The sequence below is a fragment of the Topomyia yanbarensis genome, chromosome 1 (assembly GCF_030247195.1).
Source record: "Topomyia yanbarensis strain Yona2022 chromosome 1, ASM3024719v1, whole genome shotgun sequence".
Classification (NCBI taxonomy): domain Eukaryota; kingdom Metazoa; phylum Arthropoda; class Insecta; order Diptera; family Culicidae; genus Topomyia; species Topomyia yanbarensis.
The window spans coordinates 169,687,611-169,705,923 of NC_080670.1; the positions used below are offsets into that span (position 1 = coordinate 169,687,611).

The 18,313-nt window shown below is 42.2% G+C and overlaps 2 protein-coding genes across 2 annotated transcripts; one reads left to right on the forward strand and one right to left on the reverse strand.

Annotated features, from left to right (window-relative positions):
- Positions 1–4,989: 4,989 nt before the first annotated feature.
- Positions 4,990–7,237, forward strand: LOC131680980 (complex I assembly factor ACAD9, mitochondrial). Its single transcript, XM_058961690.1, has 4 exons — positions 4,990–5,972; positions 6,034–6,196; positions 6,260–6,584; positions 6,647–7,237. Exons 1-4 carry the CDS (start codon positions 5,102–5,104, stop codon positions 7,169–7,171), a joined length of 1,884 nt encoding a protein of 627 aa, XP_058817673.1. The 5' UTR covers positions 4,990–5,101; the 3' UTR covers positions 7,172–7,237.
- An 8,079-nt stretch (positions 7,238–15,316) lies between these two features.
- LOC131680984 (BTB/POZ domain-containing protein 9) lies at positions 15,317–18,313 on the reverse strand. The gene is made up of 4 exons (XM_058961694.1): positions 18,156–18,313; positions 16,846–17,772; positions 15,951–16,780; positions 15,317–15,895 (listed from the first exon to the last, which is right to left on the reverse strand). Exons 2-4 carry the CDS (start codon positions 17,672–17,674, stop codon positions 15,668–15,670), a joined length of 1,887 nt encoding a protein of 628 aa, XP_058817677.1. The 5' UTR covers positions 17,675–17,772; positions 18,156–18,313; the 3' UTR covers positions 15,317–15,667.

Sequence of the window (18,313 nt, forward strand, 5' to 3'; positions counted from 1 at the left end):
GACGATCTTCCGGGTGTTGTATGTGCATCTCCGCCCCCCGTAACGAACGGTCGTGACCGCTTCGATCTGAATAGCTTTATCCAGGTCAGCTGGAAGCGTCTAACCGCAATAAAAGAGCAAAATGAATAAAAGAGCTCCTGATTGAAACAGTCAACCATATAGTGTAGATGATTTGTTTTTCCTCGAACTATTAGAGCTTCCGATCAATGTATTGAAAAAGGTAGAAACTTGATTTAAACAAATAGCAGGCACTGCTCGTACTAATGTATTCGACTAGGTAGAATAAATAGAGAGACTACGGCAATTTAAAGACCTGTTTCCCTTTCAGTAGATAGAATATTTATACGGTTTTACTCGACCGAAACTAATCATAATTCATACACCATAGACAAAAATATTGCGAATGAATAAATTGAGTTCCTGAAGCAAATTGCTTTATATATCAAAAGAAAATATCCAGTAGATATAAAAATTTACCCTTCTGTTTGGGAATAATTCAGCAGTACAATCTTATAGTTTACAATCTTGCCTAAAATAAAAGCACTCAGGGAGCCGGAAGCGATATACGAAGAATAAGTAGAATCATAATAACCTTGTATGGAGAAAAGAACTTAGTTTGGCTTTCTTTCATTTACAATCTTGATTAAAAACAGTATACGGAGTGACGTTTTTGTTTATTCTTATATATTATTATGCTTATTCTTTATATATAGTCATGAATTGTTATGCGCCCGCTCCAAGTAGCATGCTAGCATGTTTAGATCTCGTACCGAGGGTATCCATTTTCGCCGCTACAAAGCGGCATGGTCACCGATACAGATAGCAGACGTTTATCAAAGCTGCGTACGCTGGTACACGTTTCGCTCGCAGTAATCTCGTAATTTGCACTACCATATAGTAGGGCCCTCCACTGAAAGAATGCAGAAAAGGAAAGCTATCGTTACCTGAATCCAAGGAGGATGCGTGGCATTTAACGAATAAAACATGCGACCGAAATTTAATAATATATTTTCAGTACAATAAAACACTATCAGTAGTAATCTTAGTCAGTCTTTTCACTACATAATCTTCCTGTTCGTGCTATAAAACATCTAGATCAATCTCTTGTAGTTTCACCACGTATTACACATAATAGTCAAATATTTTAAAAAAGCTTTTAACGTGGTTTTCACAGTGAAAAACGATATATTATTCTTTCTAGAGTGACATTATCAGGCACTATTTCAACCGCACATCGCTCATCAACCATTTGATATTTTTTGCTGACATGGTATTCAGTAATATTTACCATCACCAGCTTACTCGGTCAAACAACAAAATATACTCCACAAGCGCTTCCGGAACTCGTTCATGCTTCGATTGTGATAAACATTTTTCAATGCATGTTTTAACTGGAGAAAATAGACTTGAAATGAACAAATTTTATTTACTGCATTTAATAATGTAAACAAACTGAATTTTTCATCTCTTTCCGTCTGCTAATGGAGTGTATGATGACACACGAAAGAAAAATTGATAGGAGAAAAAGAGATGCTCGATTTGTTTTGCTCTGATTTAGACATATACACAGGGTTGAACATAAGTTCCACAGCGATCCACAACGTCAAAACGGAACGGAATCGGAACGGAATTTCAGCTTATCTGAGACTAAGACTTCAGAAACCACAAATTATATCGAGATGTCTAGTTAATGAAATTGTAAACATCTTCTCGGAAATCCTCAGCGAAGTAAGTGTTTTAAACTTAAATGAATTACTTTCTACTAAAACCTTCGATTTCAGGATAATATGAAAAATAGTCCAGCAAGTGCTGACCGTTATGACCAGCATGTAAGGACCAAATAATACACCCTGTGCAATACTGAATTTCTAGTTTCCCAGTTCTTTGAGCAGTTTCCCCGAGGCATGGCATATTACGTCGTTTTATGCTGTTTTCGTTTTTTAATTCGGTTCGGGGTAAATTCGTCCAAAAAAAGAGATTATAACTACTAGAGGGAGCGAAGCGCTACTGTTTCCATGTGGTCTCGCTCTAGCATATTGTATCCCATTACTTTGACAGGTGTGTACCCGGGACAATATGTGTCAAACTAATGGGCCTAGCATATGTAGGAGCGAGATGATGAATTATCAGTGTTAACAGCGACATGCGACCTCTAGTAGTTATTATCTCTTTTGTTCGAAACCTTCATTTTCGTAAATATGAGAGCGAACCTACTCTGATTTTGTCCTGATGTGCTTTTAATAGCCACCACTTGCACTACAGAATTGTGTCTAAGCTCCCAAGCGGTATCTCAGGCATCGGAGAACACTGGTAATATGACCTGAGCTTCGGTCGGATGATGATGAAAACATTGAAGCAAACAACGATCTGATCTGCTGTGTCACTTCACAAACAATTTGTAACCCAAAAGAAACGGCGGTCTAAAAATAGCTTTGCTTTAGGCAGTTTATAAGGCTCTCAAAATGCGTGTCCCAGACGGGGACTCGCCAAAACTCCAACTCCTGGTAAGGGAGTCTTGGAGCGAGCACTCAAGGCTTCTTTTATTCACTGAGTCCCAGGGCGTTGTTTCTGCGGAGGAGATTTCGGACGTGTAACCACTTCACGAAAACGAAATAAATACCTTCTACGTTTTATTGTGTTAAATCGGTGGTGGCTACACAATGGGATGGCGGGGTAGTCTGGATCAGCGGCACCGATTGTTCATCTTAACCACGCCATCATGATGAATTTTATGAAGGCAGCTGACCTAGACGGCGGGTTCTGGAAATATGTGAAAGTACAAATTAAATATTTTCCTTATGTTCCAGATGAAATCACTCTTACCTCCTCCATTAGATGTCGGTGAACCCCACATCGGAACAACTCATGGAGTACAGAATATTACCACCAGTGGCACCACTGCCTCCGTCCGATCTATCAATATCTATAACGCCCCTTTATTTCATTCAATCGTCAAGTTTGAGTGGTGTTTGCGATCCTCAGTTTCCGTATGCGTTGACAACGATTGATGAGGTGCACACTAATGGAATTTTTGTTTTTAACAGTGCACTACATCGGTGTAGTCGCTGCTATAAGTTTGGGCAGATTTCGATTACTTTTATCGTGGATCGGAATAAGGATAATACAGGCGGTTAGTTAGTTAGTAAGCCTCACTTGGTACTTGTAGCCACTATTCAGAGCATCCTATTTGCAGAATCACGCATTAATACATTAATGCTATCACCCTTATTCTTGTTTACGACGAATGCGAGATTCGCTCGAAAGCGGTTCGAACTAATAGTAAGCCAGTTTGATTTTACTATTATAAACGAGAATACGAACCACTTTCGTTCGAATATCGCATTCGTCGTAAACAACAATAAGGAATCTTTGAGGAGCTTTTTTTTTGCTTAGATTTTACTTATAAAGTTGCTCTGTATAATTTTCTCAAAATTCTTCAAAAGGTCCTTTGTGCAAATAAGAGCCTGTCTTTAGCCAAAGATGTTTATTCTATTCATCGCACATATTGAACGATCTTAGGGGTGCCCCGAGCTATAACAAATTATCGAAGTTTGATCAAATGAAATTAATCTGGCGGTATGAACATTCCATGTCTTATGTAAAGATACTTCATTATTAATATAAATAAAAATAGCAATGCATATTAACAGGGAAGTTTTATTCACAAGGACTAAGATTTTGAGCAGTTCATTCAATTCACTTGGTCATGCACAGAGGTGCAAGTCAAGACAGCACAACCATCATGTGCTATCGGTTGAGATAACTAAATATCATTCACGGCTGACCGTTGATCGACATCCTTGTTATTGAAAATCTGCACAGAATTGGTGATAGAACATTCAATTGGATGATTCGCTTAGGTGGAAAACAATTATTGTCCAACCGCTGGTCTCGTTTGTCCCACATGTCTCAAACCTTGGTCATTCATTCTTGTTGGAAACTAGCCGTATACACTGTTCTTTGTTAATGAAGATTCTCCAACAACTGTTTTTTCGAACGTTGAGCAAATCTGGAAGGTCTTATGTTACCGGTGAGTGTTATGATGCCTGCATAGTTTTGGTTTGCCAAAGATTGTTTTGCAGTGGAAAACACTAGTGTTATGAATCGAACCGTGTTTTTGGTTTACATTTTGCATCCTTTGCCGCATGCCACGTCCTTATTGCTAGGAGTTATCAAGACAAGCGCCCTCACTTTGCGTCCGCTGCTGGTAGTCGTGCTGTATCGTTGTCTGACGCAGCTACTCGGCGGTGATTTGTATCACTACTGAAACGAAACAATTAAGCACTTATATTGGATTTATTCAAAGCAAACTTACCTATGCCACTTCGGCATTTTGTGAACTGGCAGGCTAGAATTTCACAAGATTCCGGCCAATTTAATTTGGTTTATTATTGTTGTCACAATATTTTCCTCTGTGTAACCGGGGGTTACAGTTATTAGGAAAATATAACAACTCATTTATCAGTGCTCCGAGTTTCCTGCATTTTGCTTCAAATTTCAAATTTGACAGTTCCAGTTACCTCAGTCACTGAGGGGTAGTCAGATTTGTGATACAGTTTCGGAATGCAAGTGTCTCGTCGTGTCGTTGGTTAGAAGCTGACTCAGTTTTGCTTTAAACAAAAATTACATTAATGTTAGGTTTGTTCCGCAGCACACGAAAGTTGCTCCGGACAAACAGGAGCAAAAAATAGTTACTTCTTTTTACTCCAGTTTGCTACCAGCACAATTTTCTCCCGAGTACTCCAGTTCCTGGTGCTGGAACAAACCCATTGACTTCCTGTACGGATGGCATTAGATGGGTGAAAAGAATTCGATACTTTAGTATTGCTTCGGTAACGTGTAACAGCTCCATCATTGCGCCATCTGCACGCCGACACACGGTTGGATCTCTCAGTTCGTGACACTGAAATAAAATTCTTTAATTAAATTTAAAGTGAGCTAACCTCACGGGCGTCAGTTTCATAACAGAGGTAACATGACAGCTGAAAATGTGTCACCTCAGTTTTGTTTTGAAACCCGCATGATGACCGAAAGTGCTTTACTTTGATTGAATAACGAAAATTTGAGTCGGAAGGGAAAATAATACTAATTTATTGCAGCTATGTTGTCGGTTATAAGAACCGGTTTAGCAGCACGACTACGAGGCAACCTTCCGTCATCATCCCGATGGAAATCAACGTTGACCTCGCAAAAACAGACCGAAGATTATGGGAGTTCTGATGGAGACATCAAAATTAATACAAAACCGGAACACCAGCGACTGGATAAACGGGAACCACTGATGAAAAATATGTTCGTTGGGGTAGTTGATACGGATCTACTAGTGTATCCGGAATCTTTGAATCGTGACGAACAATCCCGCCTTGTTTCGGAACGGAAGCATTTAGAACAGCTACTGAAAAATGATGAAGCGGCGAATTTAGAAACATTGACCAAACGTGCCGGTATTTTTGGTCTACAATCCCCTCTTAACTATGGTGGAAAACAGTTGATTGAAACGGAGCTCGCTTACTTCAATGAAATTATTTCCAAAGATTTCCCCACGGCGTTGATTGTTGGACAGCATAATGCAATCATACAGCTGTTGAATAAGTTCACCAGTGACCGGTTGAAAGATAAATGTTTGGAGGAGCTAAGCAGTGGACAGAAAATAGTCAGTAGTGCTATGTTAGAACTGAAGGCCCCGAATGGAACAATGTTTAGCACATTGGCTAATTTAGGTACGACTAACAAAAGTTGGTTACTTAACGGTAGCAAATCGTTTGTGCTGAACGGCGACAAATCGGGTTACTTGTTGGTGTTTGCGTCGACTAAAACTATTGAACATATGAACGAAAATGATACGACAGTAACCGCTTTCCTGGTGGATGCACATGCAAATGGCGTTAAACGTACGAGCCTGGACGAGACGTTGGGATTGAATGGTGTTAAACAAGCAACGTTTACTTTCGAAAATGTCGAACTGACCGACGGTAAGATGTACTTGATGTTGGCATCGATAACTGATAGATGATTGCTGTTTTTTCTCCGCAGATGACATCGTGGGAACCGAAGGAAAAGGTGCCCAAATACTGGTAGAATTGCTGAAGTCTACTCGTATTCAGACCAGTGTTCTTGGTGTACAGATGATGAAGAAAGTCCTGAATAAAGTAACCAAATATTGCATCGAGACGAAATGTGGTGACGGGCATCTCATGTGAGTTCCATCTATATCGACTTACGTGATAGATGTCTAAATTTTATCTATTTGCCATAATAGGGAAATTGAGAATATTCGGGAGGAGTTGTCACGATCACTGTGCTCCATATACGCGGCAGAAAGTATGATCTACCTAACTTTAGGTCTGCTAGATGACTTTAATGGTCAGGATACCGACATGGAGGTGGCCATAACGAAAATTTTCACTACGGAAAAATTGCTTCAGCTGACTTTGATGCCACTTCGATTTATCGGTCCCCAGGCTCTTGTCAAGGGTAACGAATTCGAGTCCGTGCTACGAGATTCAATTCAATTTGCCAACCATGCGGAAACGCTCGATTCGATCAAACTCTTCGTTGCCCTTACAGGGGCGCAACATGCTGGAGTAAATTAAAACCCAAAGAGTAATTTCTTGCTACTTAAATTCTCAATATTATTATATTCTAGATGGCTTCTTATAAAACAATCAAAAAGGATCGCAACCCAGCGATGAATCCGTCACATGTTTGGTCGAAACTCTTCGAGAAAAACACTATCGACACACCGAAGAAATTCATCAATCTAGAACATTATTTTCACCCATCGCTGGAACCTACCGCAAATCGAATCGAATTGTCCATTGCGCGCCTCAAATTGGCAACTGAATGTTGCTTGTCACGACATGGCATTGAATTGATCAAGCGCCACATAGAGCTAGTTCGGTTGGCCGACATTGCAGCCCTCATCTATGCGATGGTAGCGACCGCCAGCCGTGCATCCCGTTCGTACTGTATAGGACTGGCTCATGGCGATCAGGAGATTCATTTGGCGCATGCGTTCTGCTTGGAGGCGAGCGAAACTGTGAAACGGTTGGCCAAGGAACTGGAACGGGGTCAATTTATAACGAACGATTCCAATTACGATGCGATGGCACGGTATTTCTTCCGCCAGAAGGAGTATTTTTTTGAGCACCCGCTAACGAAAAATTATTAGGTGATATGTATAGAAAGTATATAGTACTAATAGAAAGTTTTAAAAAACTTTTGAAGGATATAAATGTGACATTTCCTTAATGTTTCATCCAATCAGTTATTGAAAAATTCGTTCGCATTCTCAGTCTACAAAGAAAAATGTTCTTTTGAATTGCCCTAACTGTTAAAAAAATACTGGGGTGTTGCAGCCATCATTCGCCGTTGACATACAATTGAGCTTCTTTGGGAGTATAAACATATTGCCACATGGGCGTGATATCCACAAAAGTTATGATTCATTTTAGTCCTCATCAGTAAAAATCAACTTCTGTACCATCGGGACATTAGTCCCGAAAAGTTGTTTCAATGTACACGTTTCTTAGTTTTAGTTTTTAGCTAGCGGCGCAGTCAGCAGCTACTGACGCGGTCAATCCGAAACACAATATATCAGACTTAACCGTCAGTTAGTTTGTGCACTAATTGCATAAATCCAGGGGTTTAGTCGAATTTAGGTCCTTAGTAAGTATGAACATGCTACAGAGTCATCTAGGGAATGTCCGCAAACTAGATTCGCCGAGAACCAATAAGTTGCCTAGCTTCATCCCTTTCGGTAACGCTGTGCGGAAACCTGGAAGCAGCGAACCTCATGTAGCACCTTATAAATCCAAAGCTCGTCGACGAGCTTTCTGATGGTGAGAAACGACAGATTTTTTGGCGGAAATATTTTCAGATGCTTGCGAAGCGAATGTGAACGTGGAGTACAAGCGCTAGAGGTCAATCCAGGAGAGAACACGCAAAAGGGAGAGAAGCAAAATGTTACCGTAATGACATCGAACGACGAGTTTGACACCATGTCAGGTTTGTCAGTTGAACCTAGCTTATTCCGACAGAGAGAAAATTTCCCGAAGTCGAGCCATCAGCCAAGTTTCGAGGTCGGTTTGGTGATTCCAGTGGAGCAAGCCGTTCGGTTCGCTGGTGCTCCGACGACCGAAGCGGGTGGTGTGTAGTCGCGATCTACACAGCCTAGTCCCCGACGGTGAATCCTGCTTTCGCCGACGGAGAGTTCCCCGGTGGAAGAATTTCTTGTAACACCGATTCTTCTTCTGTTTTCGCTATATTTTCCTCGGGCCTACCGGTAGGGTGCCGTGGTCAGTCCGGCGGCTGAGGGTGAAGCGTGGCGTCCGGTTCGCTGTCGCCCCAGCGACCCATACCCGGCACTCTTTCGAGGTCTACTAGACTAATCCCCAGCGGTAGATCTAGCCTACTCCGGCAGAGTTTCCCGGTGGTGACTGTTCTTCCGAAACTGTCGCTCGCAGTCATGATCTGCGTCACCACTTTGTTGATCGCATTCCACGTGATTACGTCACTTATCATTTTGTGTACAACATTATCCTGGTTGATGTCCGACCCTCCCGTTTTAAGCATCTCCCAGCGTAACGTTTCGAACCTCCAACATTTGAAGACCACGTGCTCCGGTGTCTCCTCGATGTTCTCACACTCCGGGCACAACGGAGGCGTTGCGTGTCCGATCCGATAAAAAGGACAGGAGCTGTGTCAGGTGGATGCTCACCTCAACGTGCTTTCTATTGAACCACGTCGACATGTTTATGATCAGCCGGTAGGTCTACCTTTTTCCGTAGCCACCTTGCCATCAAATCGACGCACACCCTCTTCCTCAAGTTTCTCGGATTGTATCACTCAATATCCTCCACCAGGGTGATGCAGATGGAGATTATTCCGGTGATAACGCATACGACTTCCGACGATATTTTTCTGTACGCGCTCGCGACTCCTACGGTCATCAGCCGGAACGTCCTGATCAGCTTTTCGCGGTTCCGCTTGGTTTTCAGCGCCGCACTCCTGGCAGGAACGCCATATCGCAATACCGTTGAGGAAACAAGAGATAGCAGACGTCTCGTGCAGCTTTTCGTATTGCCGACGATTAGCATGATCCTCCCCATTGCGTTCGTTGTCTTCGCTGACTTTTCGCAGGCGTGGAACCGGTCTTCGATTAGTTTTCCGAGTTTTCTGAGTATATCCAGCAGACATAGACCTGTACGAGGCGGGATCGCTCGGTAATTTCCCTGGTTTTAGCAGCATCATCAGCTTCTGTATATTTCACATTTCAGAGAAGTTGCCATAATGTAAACACTTCTGCAGCACCATCTTGTACATGTCCGGATATAGCAAGATCACAGCGTCCAGTGCCATGTTTGGTATTCCATCCGTACGGGGGACTTGACACCGTCTACTGCATGACACCAGTTTCTTTGCGGCATTGTGGCGTCACAATCCTTCTTGTTAGATCAGTCCCATCAACATTCTCGGTCTCACTGTCCGGCCGAAGTGCCTCAAGGAAGAGGTCAGTCACTTACTAGCTAGCCGGTCGTGCTTCTCCGCGCTGAAGCAGGGTTCCTTAGCTGATATTGTAGCGAATCGCCTGGTGGTTGCTATGGATAAACTTCTCTCACACTCTTCAGTCCAAGTTCTCCGTCAGTGAAGGACAGAGAATCCCCAACAAACAACGTAAGCTGAACAAGCCTTTGGTACAAGAGGTATTTAAAGTCCTTTTCCGGGACAGTTTCCTGCCACCATAACTGTGATTGTTTAGAGCGCGTGCGACAGTGCAGAGTACTGTCGAAAAGTGCCGGCCCGTGGTCCGGGTATTCAATAAAGTGGTGCTGGATGCCGAAGTGGGACAGCGAAGTGACAAGGAGTTTTCGCTTCCCCGGCCAACCATTAAAGATCATAAGCATCCGGCCCTCTCGTTGTAGAGGATAATCCGAACGAGCCTTGCTCTCCTCTACAGCTAATAGCCAAGGAGAGTGAAGCAGGAAGGACAACGGTTCCCTCTGGGAAGGGCACTGCAGTCACTTCCGGGATTGCTTTCGGCGAGGAAATTGATCCGGCGATAGTTTGCCAACGTCGCTAGAGAGGTTCCAACAAACGAGTGAAGCTCACCTCCCTAGCTAAACGCTAAGGACCGCTTCCGTAGCAGTCAACGACATGCCGGGAGAACTCGGCACTTGTAGTCCGGGCCGGTCGGATGAAACCTTTGCCATCCCGCCAACAGCAGCAGATCGACAAGCTGCGTAGAGTGCACAGAGCAACAAGAGCATTTGGAGGAAATAAAAGTCGGTAAATTTAGCTTTGTTTACCTTTTTGTTGTATTACGAAAATCCGAAATTCTTGTAGAGGCACCTAGGCCGCCCAGATAAGAAGCATCCGCCGGGCAAACAAGAATCCGAGTAGTGGGCAAACTGTTACTTACCATTGAGTGACCTAAAATTTCTCACGGAATTTCACGAAGAATTTCACGCGGAATTTAACGTGGAAATCCTCACTGAATTTCACGCGAAATTTAGCGATGAATGCTCCCCGGAATTTCACATGGAATTTCTCACGGAATTTCACGTGAAATTTCGCGAGGAATTTCCCACGGAATTTCACGTTGAATTTCTCACAGAATTTCACGCGGAATTTAACGTGGAAATCCTCTCGGAATTTCACGCGAAATTTCGCGAGGAATGTCCCACGGAATTTCACATGGAATTTCTCACGGAATTTCTCATGAAATTTCGCGCGAAATTTCGCAAGGAATGTCCCACGGAATTTTACGCGGAATTTAACGTGGAATTTCACGAGGAATTTCACGTGAAATTTTACGTTGAATTTCTCACGGAATTTCACACGGAATTTTGCAAGTAATTTTACGTGCAATTTCGCGCGGATTTTCACACGGAATTTCTCATGGAATCTCGCGTGGAATTTCATGCAAAATTTTGGACAGAATTTCGCGAGGAATTTCGAACGGTATTTCGCGCAGAATATCACACGGAGCTCTATGCGGAGTTACACGTGGAATTTGACGAGAAAGTTCGCACGGAATTGCATGCGAAATTTCTCACGAAATTGCGAGGAATTTCACGTGGAATTTCGCGCGGAATTTCACGAGAAATTTTGCATGGAATTGCACGCGGAATTTCTCACGGAATTAACGAGGAATTTCGCGCGGAATATCACGTGAAATTTCGCGAGGAATTTCTCACGGAATTTCACGCAGAATTTCGCGGGAAATTTAACACGGAATTTCGGGAGGAATTTCACGTGGAATTTCGCGAGTAATTTCACGTGGAATTTCGCACGGAATTTCGCGCGAAATTTCACGTGGAACTTCTCGCGGAATTTCGCGCAGATTTTCACACGGAATTTCACTAGAAATGTCGGGCGGCATTCCACGTGGAATTTCGTACGGAGTTTCATGTGGAGTTTCATACGGAATTTTGCGTGGAATATCGCATGGAGTTTAACGCGGAATTTCACACATAATTTCACGCGGAATTTCGCGAGTGATTTCGTACGGAATTTCGCGCAGAATTTCATGCGGTACGGAATTTTGCACGGAAATTCATGTGCGCAGAATTTCACGCGGAATTTCGTGTGGAATATCACACGGAACTCTATGCGGAGTTTTACACGGAATTCTACGCAGAATTTCATGCGGAGTTTCGTACGGAATTTGGCACAGAATTCACGCGGAATTTCGTACGGAATTTCATGCGGAGTTACGTACGCAATTTCGCGCGTGCTAAAGTCTTGATCTGCTTTTTTAAATAAGTGAGATTAAGTCATGATATTAATCAGGATAGGAGTGTTATTCCCAGGTACACTAAATTATTGTTTGAAAGTAGAACTGAAAAAGAGAGACAAAGCAGACAGCAAAAAGGAGCATAACTGAGACTCTACCAAAGGTGCAAGAAGATTGCGCCACGGTCTTAGTCCAGAATAAACAACAGTCCAGAATAAACAACACTCAAAAATATGTAAACGTTATGCCTATTGATTTACGTATAGATTTTTGCAATTAGCGGAGGCAGATAGACACTATATTTGCTGGCACATAAACCTAATGTGTGTACAAGACATATTAGTCTTACATTCACATTCAAATCTGATTCTATAACAATACGCACATATAACTTATGCGTGCACATACATAGTTTATGCAGATGATACATAGAAGGTGTGTGTGCGCGTGATAACATTAGCATTTCTTCTTCATATGGATTTTAAGTGGTTTGAAGCAAATAGAATTAACGTTTGGTTGTTTTCAGTGAACAAACAAAACAAAGACTTATTTCAACAAAAATAGCGAATAGTATTTCAAATTTATTCCACTCGTTTTCTCAGTTTCACAGGAATCGGGAACGGAAATGTGGTCATGGCCAGTAAAGCAGGCTGCCTTTTTAAAGTTGTAGCAAAGATCGTAGAGTAATCGGGATAAATCATCATCGAGAAGTTAACCCTATGCCATACCATGAAAATTAAAATCTCATCGATGCCGGGAGGAGTTCCGTAATACAGTCGTGATTCGCTGGTTGGACACTTTTTAACTGGACCACTTTTTAGTAGGACCTCCGCTAGTTGGACCATTGTCCAACTAAAAAGCATCTGAACGTCAAAATCTCATGTCAAATTTACTTTGACAATTAATCTGACAATATTTAGAGATGTGAACAGATAAATTTACACTGCCAACATCTCCTTTGGAGAGTTTTTGTCATTTGTCAGTCGGTCCAACTAGCGAATCAAATTCGTTAGTCGGACAAGGCTGTGGCCCAACCAGCGAATCGCGACTGTATCACAAAGTGGCTGGTTTTCAACCTAGGTCTAACCACAGATAACAGACGTTTAGGCTCGATTTGAATCGTGTGACGTCGAATAAATAAGACGTCTGAAACACGTTTGGCAAACGTTTGTAGATGGCGCAGTGATCGATACAAAGCAGTTAGAGTGCAGCTGTCAAACACGTGTAGCAAACGGTTGCGCAGATGGCAATAGTGAAACACGGATTTCCAACGCTTATTAATTTGAAAGTTTACACAGGTTTTTGAAGAAATTTTGTTCTAGCCTAAACATCTGTTATCTGTGGTCTAACCAATCCAGCACTAAGTTGAATCTATTGTTGAAATGTCAATTGATTTTTGGTGTTCCTGGAAGCGTTGGAAACTTTTTGTCTCTTCTGAATTTAGCAGGTGCTTTGCTTCGGATTTATGGCAGAGCTTCCTGGTATATTTAGTGGCCTTTGGCAAGAGAAAAAAATATTGTTACGAAGACTCATGCAAACGATTCTTGTCGAAGAATACGCAAAGAAGTCTCGCCAAAAGGTCACCCGACACTAGTTTGAAGGTCCGGTTCGATTGTTACTCAATATCTTGGCTCACTAGAGCCAGGGGTCATTGAACCAGACAATCCCGTCCTTCAGTAGATCCACGCATGTTAAGTTCGAATCGATAACTACACTATCGATCTCAACTTTGTGAGCGGGTATGTAAACGCGTTAGATCTTCATGAAAGTCTTGTCGCCAGTAACGTCATTTGTTTGCTCTAGACAACATATCACAATTCTGAGCTTATCTAGGCGAACTTTCGAGATATCTGGCACAGTTGAATATTTCTGCGTCCTGCGGAATATTAGAATATTTCTCGGATTATCTTTGATCCGAAAGAAGATCGGATACGGTCGAACCCAGTGCAATGTTGATTTGGAAATGGAAGCTCGGATTTTTTGTGACGAATCTTGTTCGACATCCATGTTAGGATCATTTGGGTCAATTGAGGAGTACGCTTAATATACGGTAGAGTGGCAATATTTATGGTCTTTCTGAAATATCAAATCGAACATACCTCAAAAGTATTGGTACCTCGAAAAAAGTCCCCATGCAAAATTTGAGCGCAATCGAAAAACAATATCATGATGTCGAGATCTGGTGTAATGTTGAAAAATGTCTTTGTGGTACAAGGAATATTTTTGAATTGAGATGGGGCTTCTTGAGTTTGGAAATGCAGTTTTTTGTATGCCAAATGTTTTAGAAATCAACGAAATGTCAAAATCTTGTGTCAATTCGAAAAATTAACAAGTTTTTTGATTTTTTTTGTAAAATCTCAGTCTAAAAATTAAAAGTATGATAGCATATACTAGATCCTAGTTTCATGCAGTTCTAAGACATTTGGCATAGAACATAAATTAAAAGCAGCCTTTTCAAACCCCAATATCAACTCAATTCCAGAATTTTCCAAGTTGTATAATGGCTACCTTAAAACAAAATTCAGAATGGCAGTAGTTCTCTCGTTTCATTACATCCTAAGACATTTGGCGTCAAAAAATCGAATTCGATTTTGGAATATTCTAAGGGACCTTTTGAGTTTTTGAAGTGAATATTTTTGCACTTCGGCTGCTTTGCGCAACCCCTTAATCGCGTCCGATTGAGCTAAACTTTTTTTTGTTGAGGTGCGTCAGGTTATTAAATTCGATAATCACCTATTTTCCATACATGCCACTGGCACTCTAATATACATTCGTCTGAATAGATGCTCCCTCCGTCGCCTTCGAACACCTAGCGTCAACTGATTTCCTAAATATTTGAAAGATTTGTGGCTGGAATTTACATGAAATGAACAACAGTCAAACATGAATTATGTAGGGAGTAGATGGGCCATTTCCATGTACACAAATTATCATTTGAAGATCGAATTGAAAAAGAAAGCCAAAGTAAACACCAAAAGGGCGCAAAACTGAAACTCCGCCAAGGGCGCCAGAAGACCACGCTACGGCTTTGGCGGTATTTTCCGTGCTTGTCCAAAGAGCAGCAAGAATCGTAGCGCTATTCGGCGCACGATTCGTCGCATTGTATTTCTTATGGGATTAATGACAGTTTATAAAAAAAGGTGGTGCAATTTTGTGTAAAAACCTTATTGTAAATAAATCATACGAAAACCTGAAAGTTTAAAGTAAACAATTAGCACACATTAAACTTGGATAATACATATTTTTCGACGTTTTTCAGCATTTATTACCAAATGCACTAATTAAATTCGTCGCCTCAAAATGATTTAACGGCGCGTTTCCAATGACACGTACAATATTTTACACGGAATCTCACGTGGAATTTCCCGTGGATTTTTACGCGGAATGTCGAACAGAATTTTATGCGGAGTTTCGTACGGAATTTAATACAAGTGAAATTCAACGTCAAACTGAATATTTCGCTTAAATATAGCTGATTTTTACAGCCTTATAAAATTTAAAAAGGTTCAACGAAGCGGTCAGTTCTTCCCACTTTTATTTTCGGGACTTCTTCTTTCATACAACAAAAATACTGGCAAGTAGGATAGGTAATGCGAACCAAACACTTTATTATGAAAATCCCTTATTAAATATGCATATTTTATTTCTATACCTCCGGAATTAAACAATACCGAAACAATCTATTCGCAAAGATAAATAAACTATACAATTGTGATGTACATACTTGCAATCTAATGGCAAGCGAGGCTGAAGCAAATATTTAGTAAACTTTCTCCCAGTTAAACCTTACAAGTTTTTGAACTTCCAGCCGAACTTTAAATTGCAGAAGCCAACTGAAGATTGTATTTATTGATCGAAAGCCGTTTCCCGTGTATCCCGAATGGGCTTCCAACGAAACCGTTTGAAACAGAAAAGAACCCACGAGGGTTCCTAATCCACCAGCTCTCTGGTAGAGACCGTACTCTCCCGACTTGTACTGGGATGTGGTTCCGTTGATTCCGGACTCGTGGCTGCTGATGGTGACAATGTAATGGCACCGCCTGCCGTCGATTGCAAGGAGCTTCCTGCCAGCCCTAGCAGAAGCATCCCGTCGCGGACTTCATTTTTTACATACTTTGGATCCTGCGACGGACACTCGAAGTGAACACAGTGGAAAATCTAGAAAAGATGAAATGTTGACGAATTTTTACTTTCAAAGTATTTAAGAATGTACCTCATTTGCTGTGTTGTGAGTTCCCACTATTTTGATGTACACGACTATTTTAGGGTCAAAAGTAAAATGCTGCCAAGACTTCAACAAGTCATTTTTCTTATCAACCACCATATCCCACTGTTTTAAATTGGTTGATGTTTCGATGTAAAAGCTGTAGGATCGTTCATCACAATCCCATAGCAGTAGCCGTAGCGAACCAATCCAGTAAGGTTGTCCTAGCTGAACTAAGATTACTCCACTGCCAAGCTGATGACAGGTGTATCCCGAATCCCAGTCATAGTTTTTCACGTCGCCATTCAATAGTACATTCCGTGTACGGCTAACGCCTTCCACCACAGTGGCACTACGATCCACCGTTGCCACGTTATAGTTCGGCGCGACTATACCATTCACCACTGGAGTTGTTTTTTCAGTGAACATCGCCTCTAAAGCGACTACATGAAATATATTGTTGACCGTGTTATGAGTTCCAACCAGCCGAATGTAGCGAACGGCACGCGATGGAAAGTACAAAAATTGCCACGATCTGCAGAAATAGTCAGTATGGTCTACCACCCGTTCCCAGTTCGCTTGATCAACCGAAACTTCCACGTAGTACGAGTATGACCTCGTGTCTCGGTCCCACAGTAAAATTCTGATGTGATTAATGATGAACATTTTCCCAAGCTGAACGATGATTCCCTGCGTAACACCCGTATCGCTGATCGAATGCCGCGTGTAGCCTTTGTCCATATCGTACGAGTTGGTGTCCCCGTCTAGCAGTGCAGGTCTGTACTCGCCTTGAATGGTTCGCGAGCTGAACTCTTTACAGGCGACGTTCTCTTCTGGCCCTGAAAAAATATTTAAGGTTGTTAATTATAATGAAAATCCTTGAAGTCCGCCAAATTCCACTTACACAGTGCTCCTCTGTACGGCAGCTGCGTAGACGCTGTTTTATCGGCAATGGCATCCAACAGATGGTCCGGATCCAGAATACCGGACGGGCGCACAACATGCAGCAACTGTTCCAGTGTCATTAGCGAGAAACGAACCTTCGACACGACTGCCTCGACATTGATGCCCTCCCCGTTCAATTTGCACCACTCGTCGACGGCCTGGAAAATCTGCACTTCGGGAGCGAAAAATGAATCCCTCATCAGCAGACTGCAAATCGATTCCTGCGATAGGTTCTTGAAGGTTTCGTGCTGCAGTATCTCGCCCGCATTTCGATCGAGAAACGAATGGCACACGTTGATAAGTCCGTCCAGGCCAAAAAGCTTGGCAGCATCGAGAATCGCGCAGACGTTACTCAGAGACAGAACTTGTCGGAGGTAGTCTGAGATGGCGATTTCCAAGTCCGTAAATCCGTACTGATTGGCCAAACCCAACGTGTCCAGTATGTTTTCTTCCTTCATCTGAGCAAGAGACATGTTTCCCGAGTAGATATATTTCAGCAGGGCTTTAAAAGCCTTCAATGGGATTTTGAGATGAATTTCATCTTGATGCGTTTCCGACAGACCCCCGTAAAGCAAAGCCCGAAAGTATTCACTTCGGGCTGCCAGGATGACGCGGTGCGCCGGTAGTTTTTCATTCTCGACTATGAACGTTACGTCGGAATAATCGGGCGACATGCAGAGTTGCGCCATTTGCTCACTGAAGCGTGCTGTTAGTGCTATCTCTTCGCTTGCTGGTTTGTTTGTTGTCGACGGGTGCGGTCCAGACATCTTATGACTTTGGCTGCTCATTTCAGGTGCCGATGGCTCGTTGACGCAGCACAGGTGGCAACACAGCACATCCAGAGGCTTGGCGGCAGCTATGGCGTATGGAAATTTAGTCAGCGTGTCTGGAATGATAAAAAGAAAGTTTTTTATCTGTCATCCTCTAAAATGGACTTGATATCGCTTGAAGGTATTCCTATGCAGAGCTAAAAAACTAGTATCTGACACCGCCCTCCTACAGATCAAACCGGAAGTTATTGGTTTAATTTTATCTTTCTATAAAAGACGGGTGTACTGAATACTGTATAATACTAGAAGACCTAGTAATATGACACCAGAATTTGTTGCCCATGATTACAAAATCTACCAGACTACCATTGCCCATATCGGCCTATGGCTATAGCGTTGCCTTTCTCTTTTTGCATAAAAACTCTACCTTCTGGACAAACCATACTAAACCGTCTTAAACGGCCGAGGTTGGGAAACAAGCGGCTCAAATTGTACTTACCAACAATCACTAAGGTCTGCTCCTATGTTTTTCGACAGTTTCGGTTCTGGCGGTCACTGGTTCTTTAAAAAATCCGGTTTTTTCTGCTTAAAAAATAAAAATCATCACCCGCATCACCAGACACAAACTACGTATATACCAAAACGACCAAAACAAGA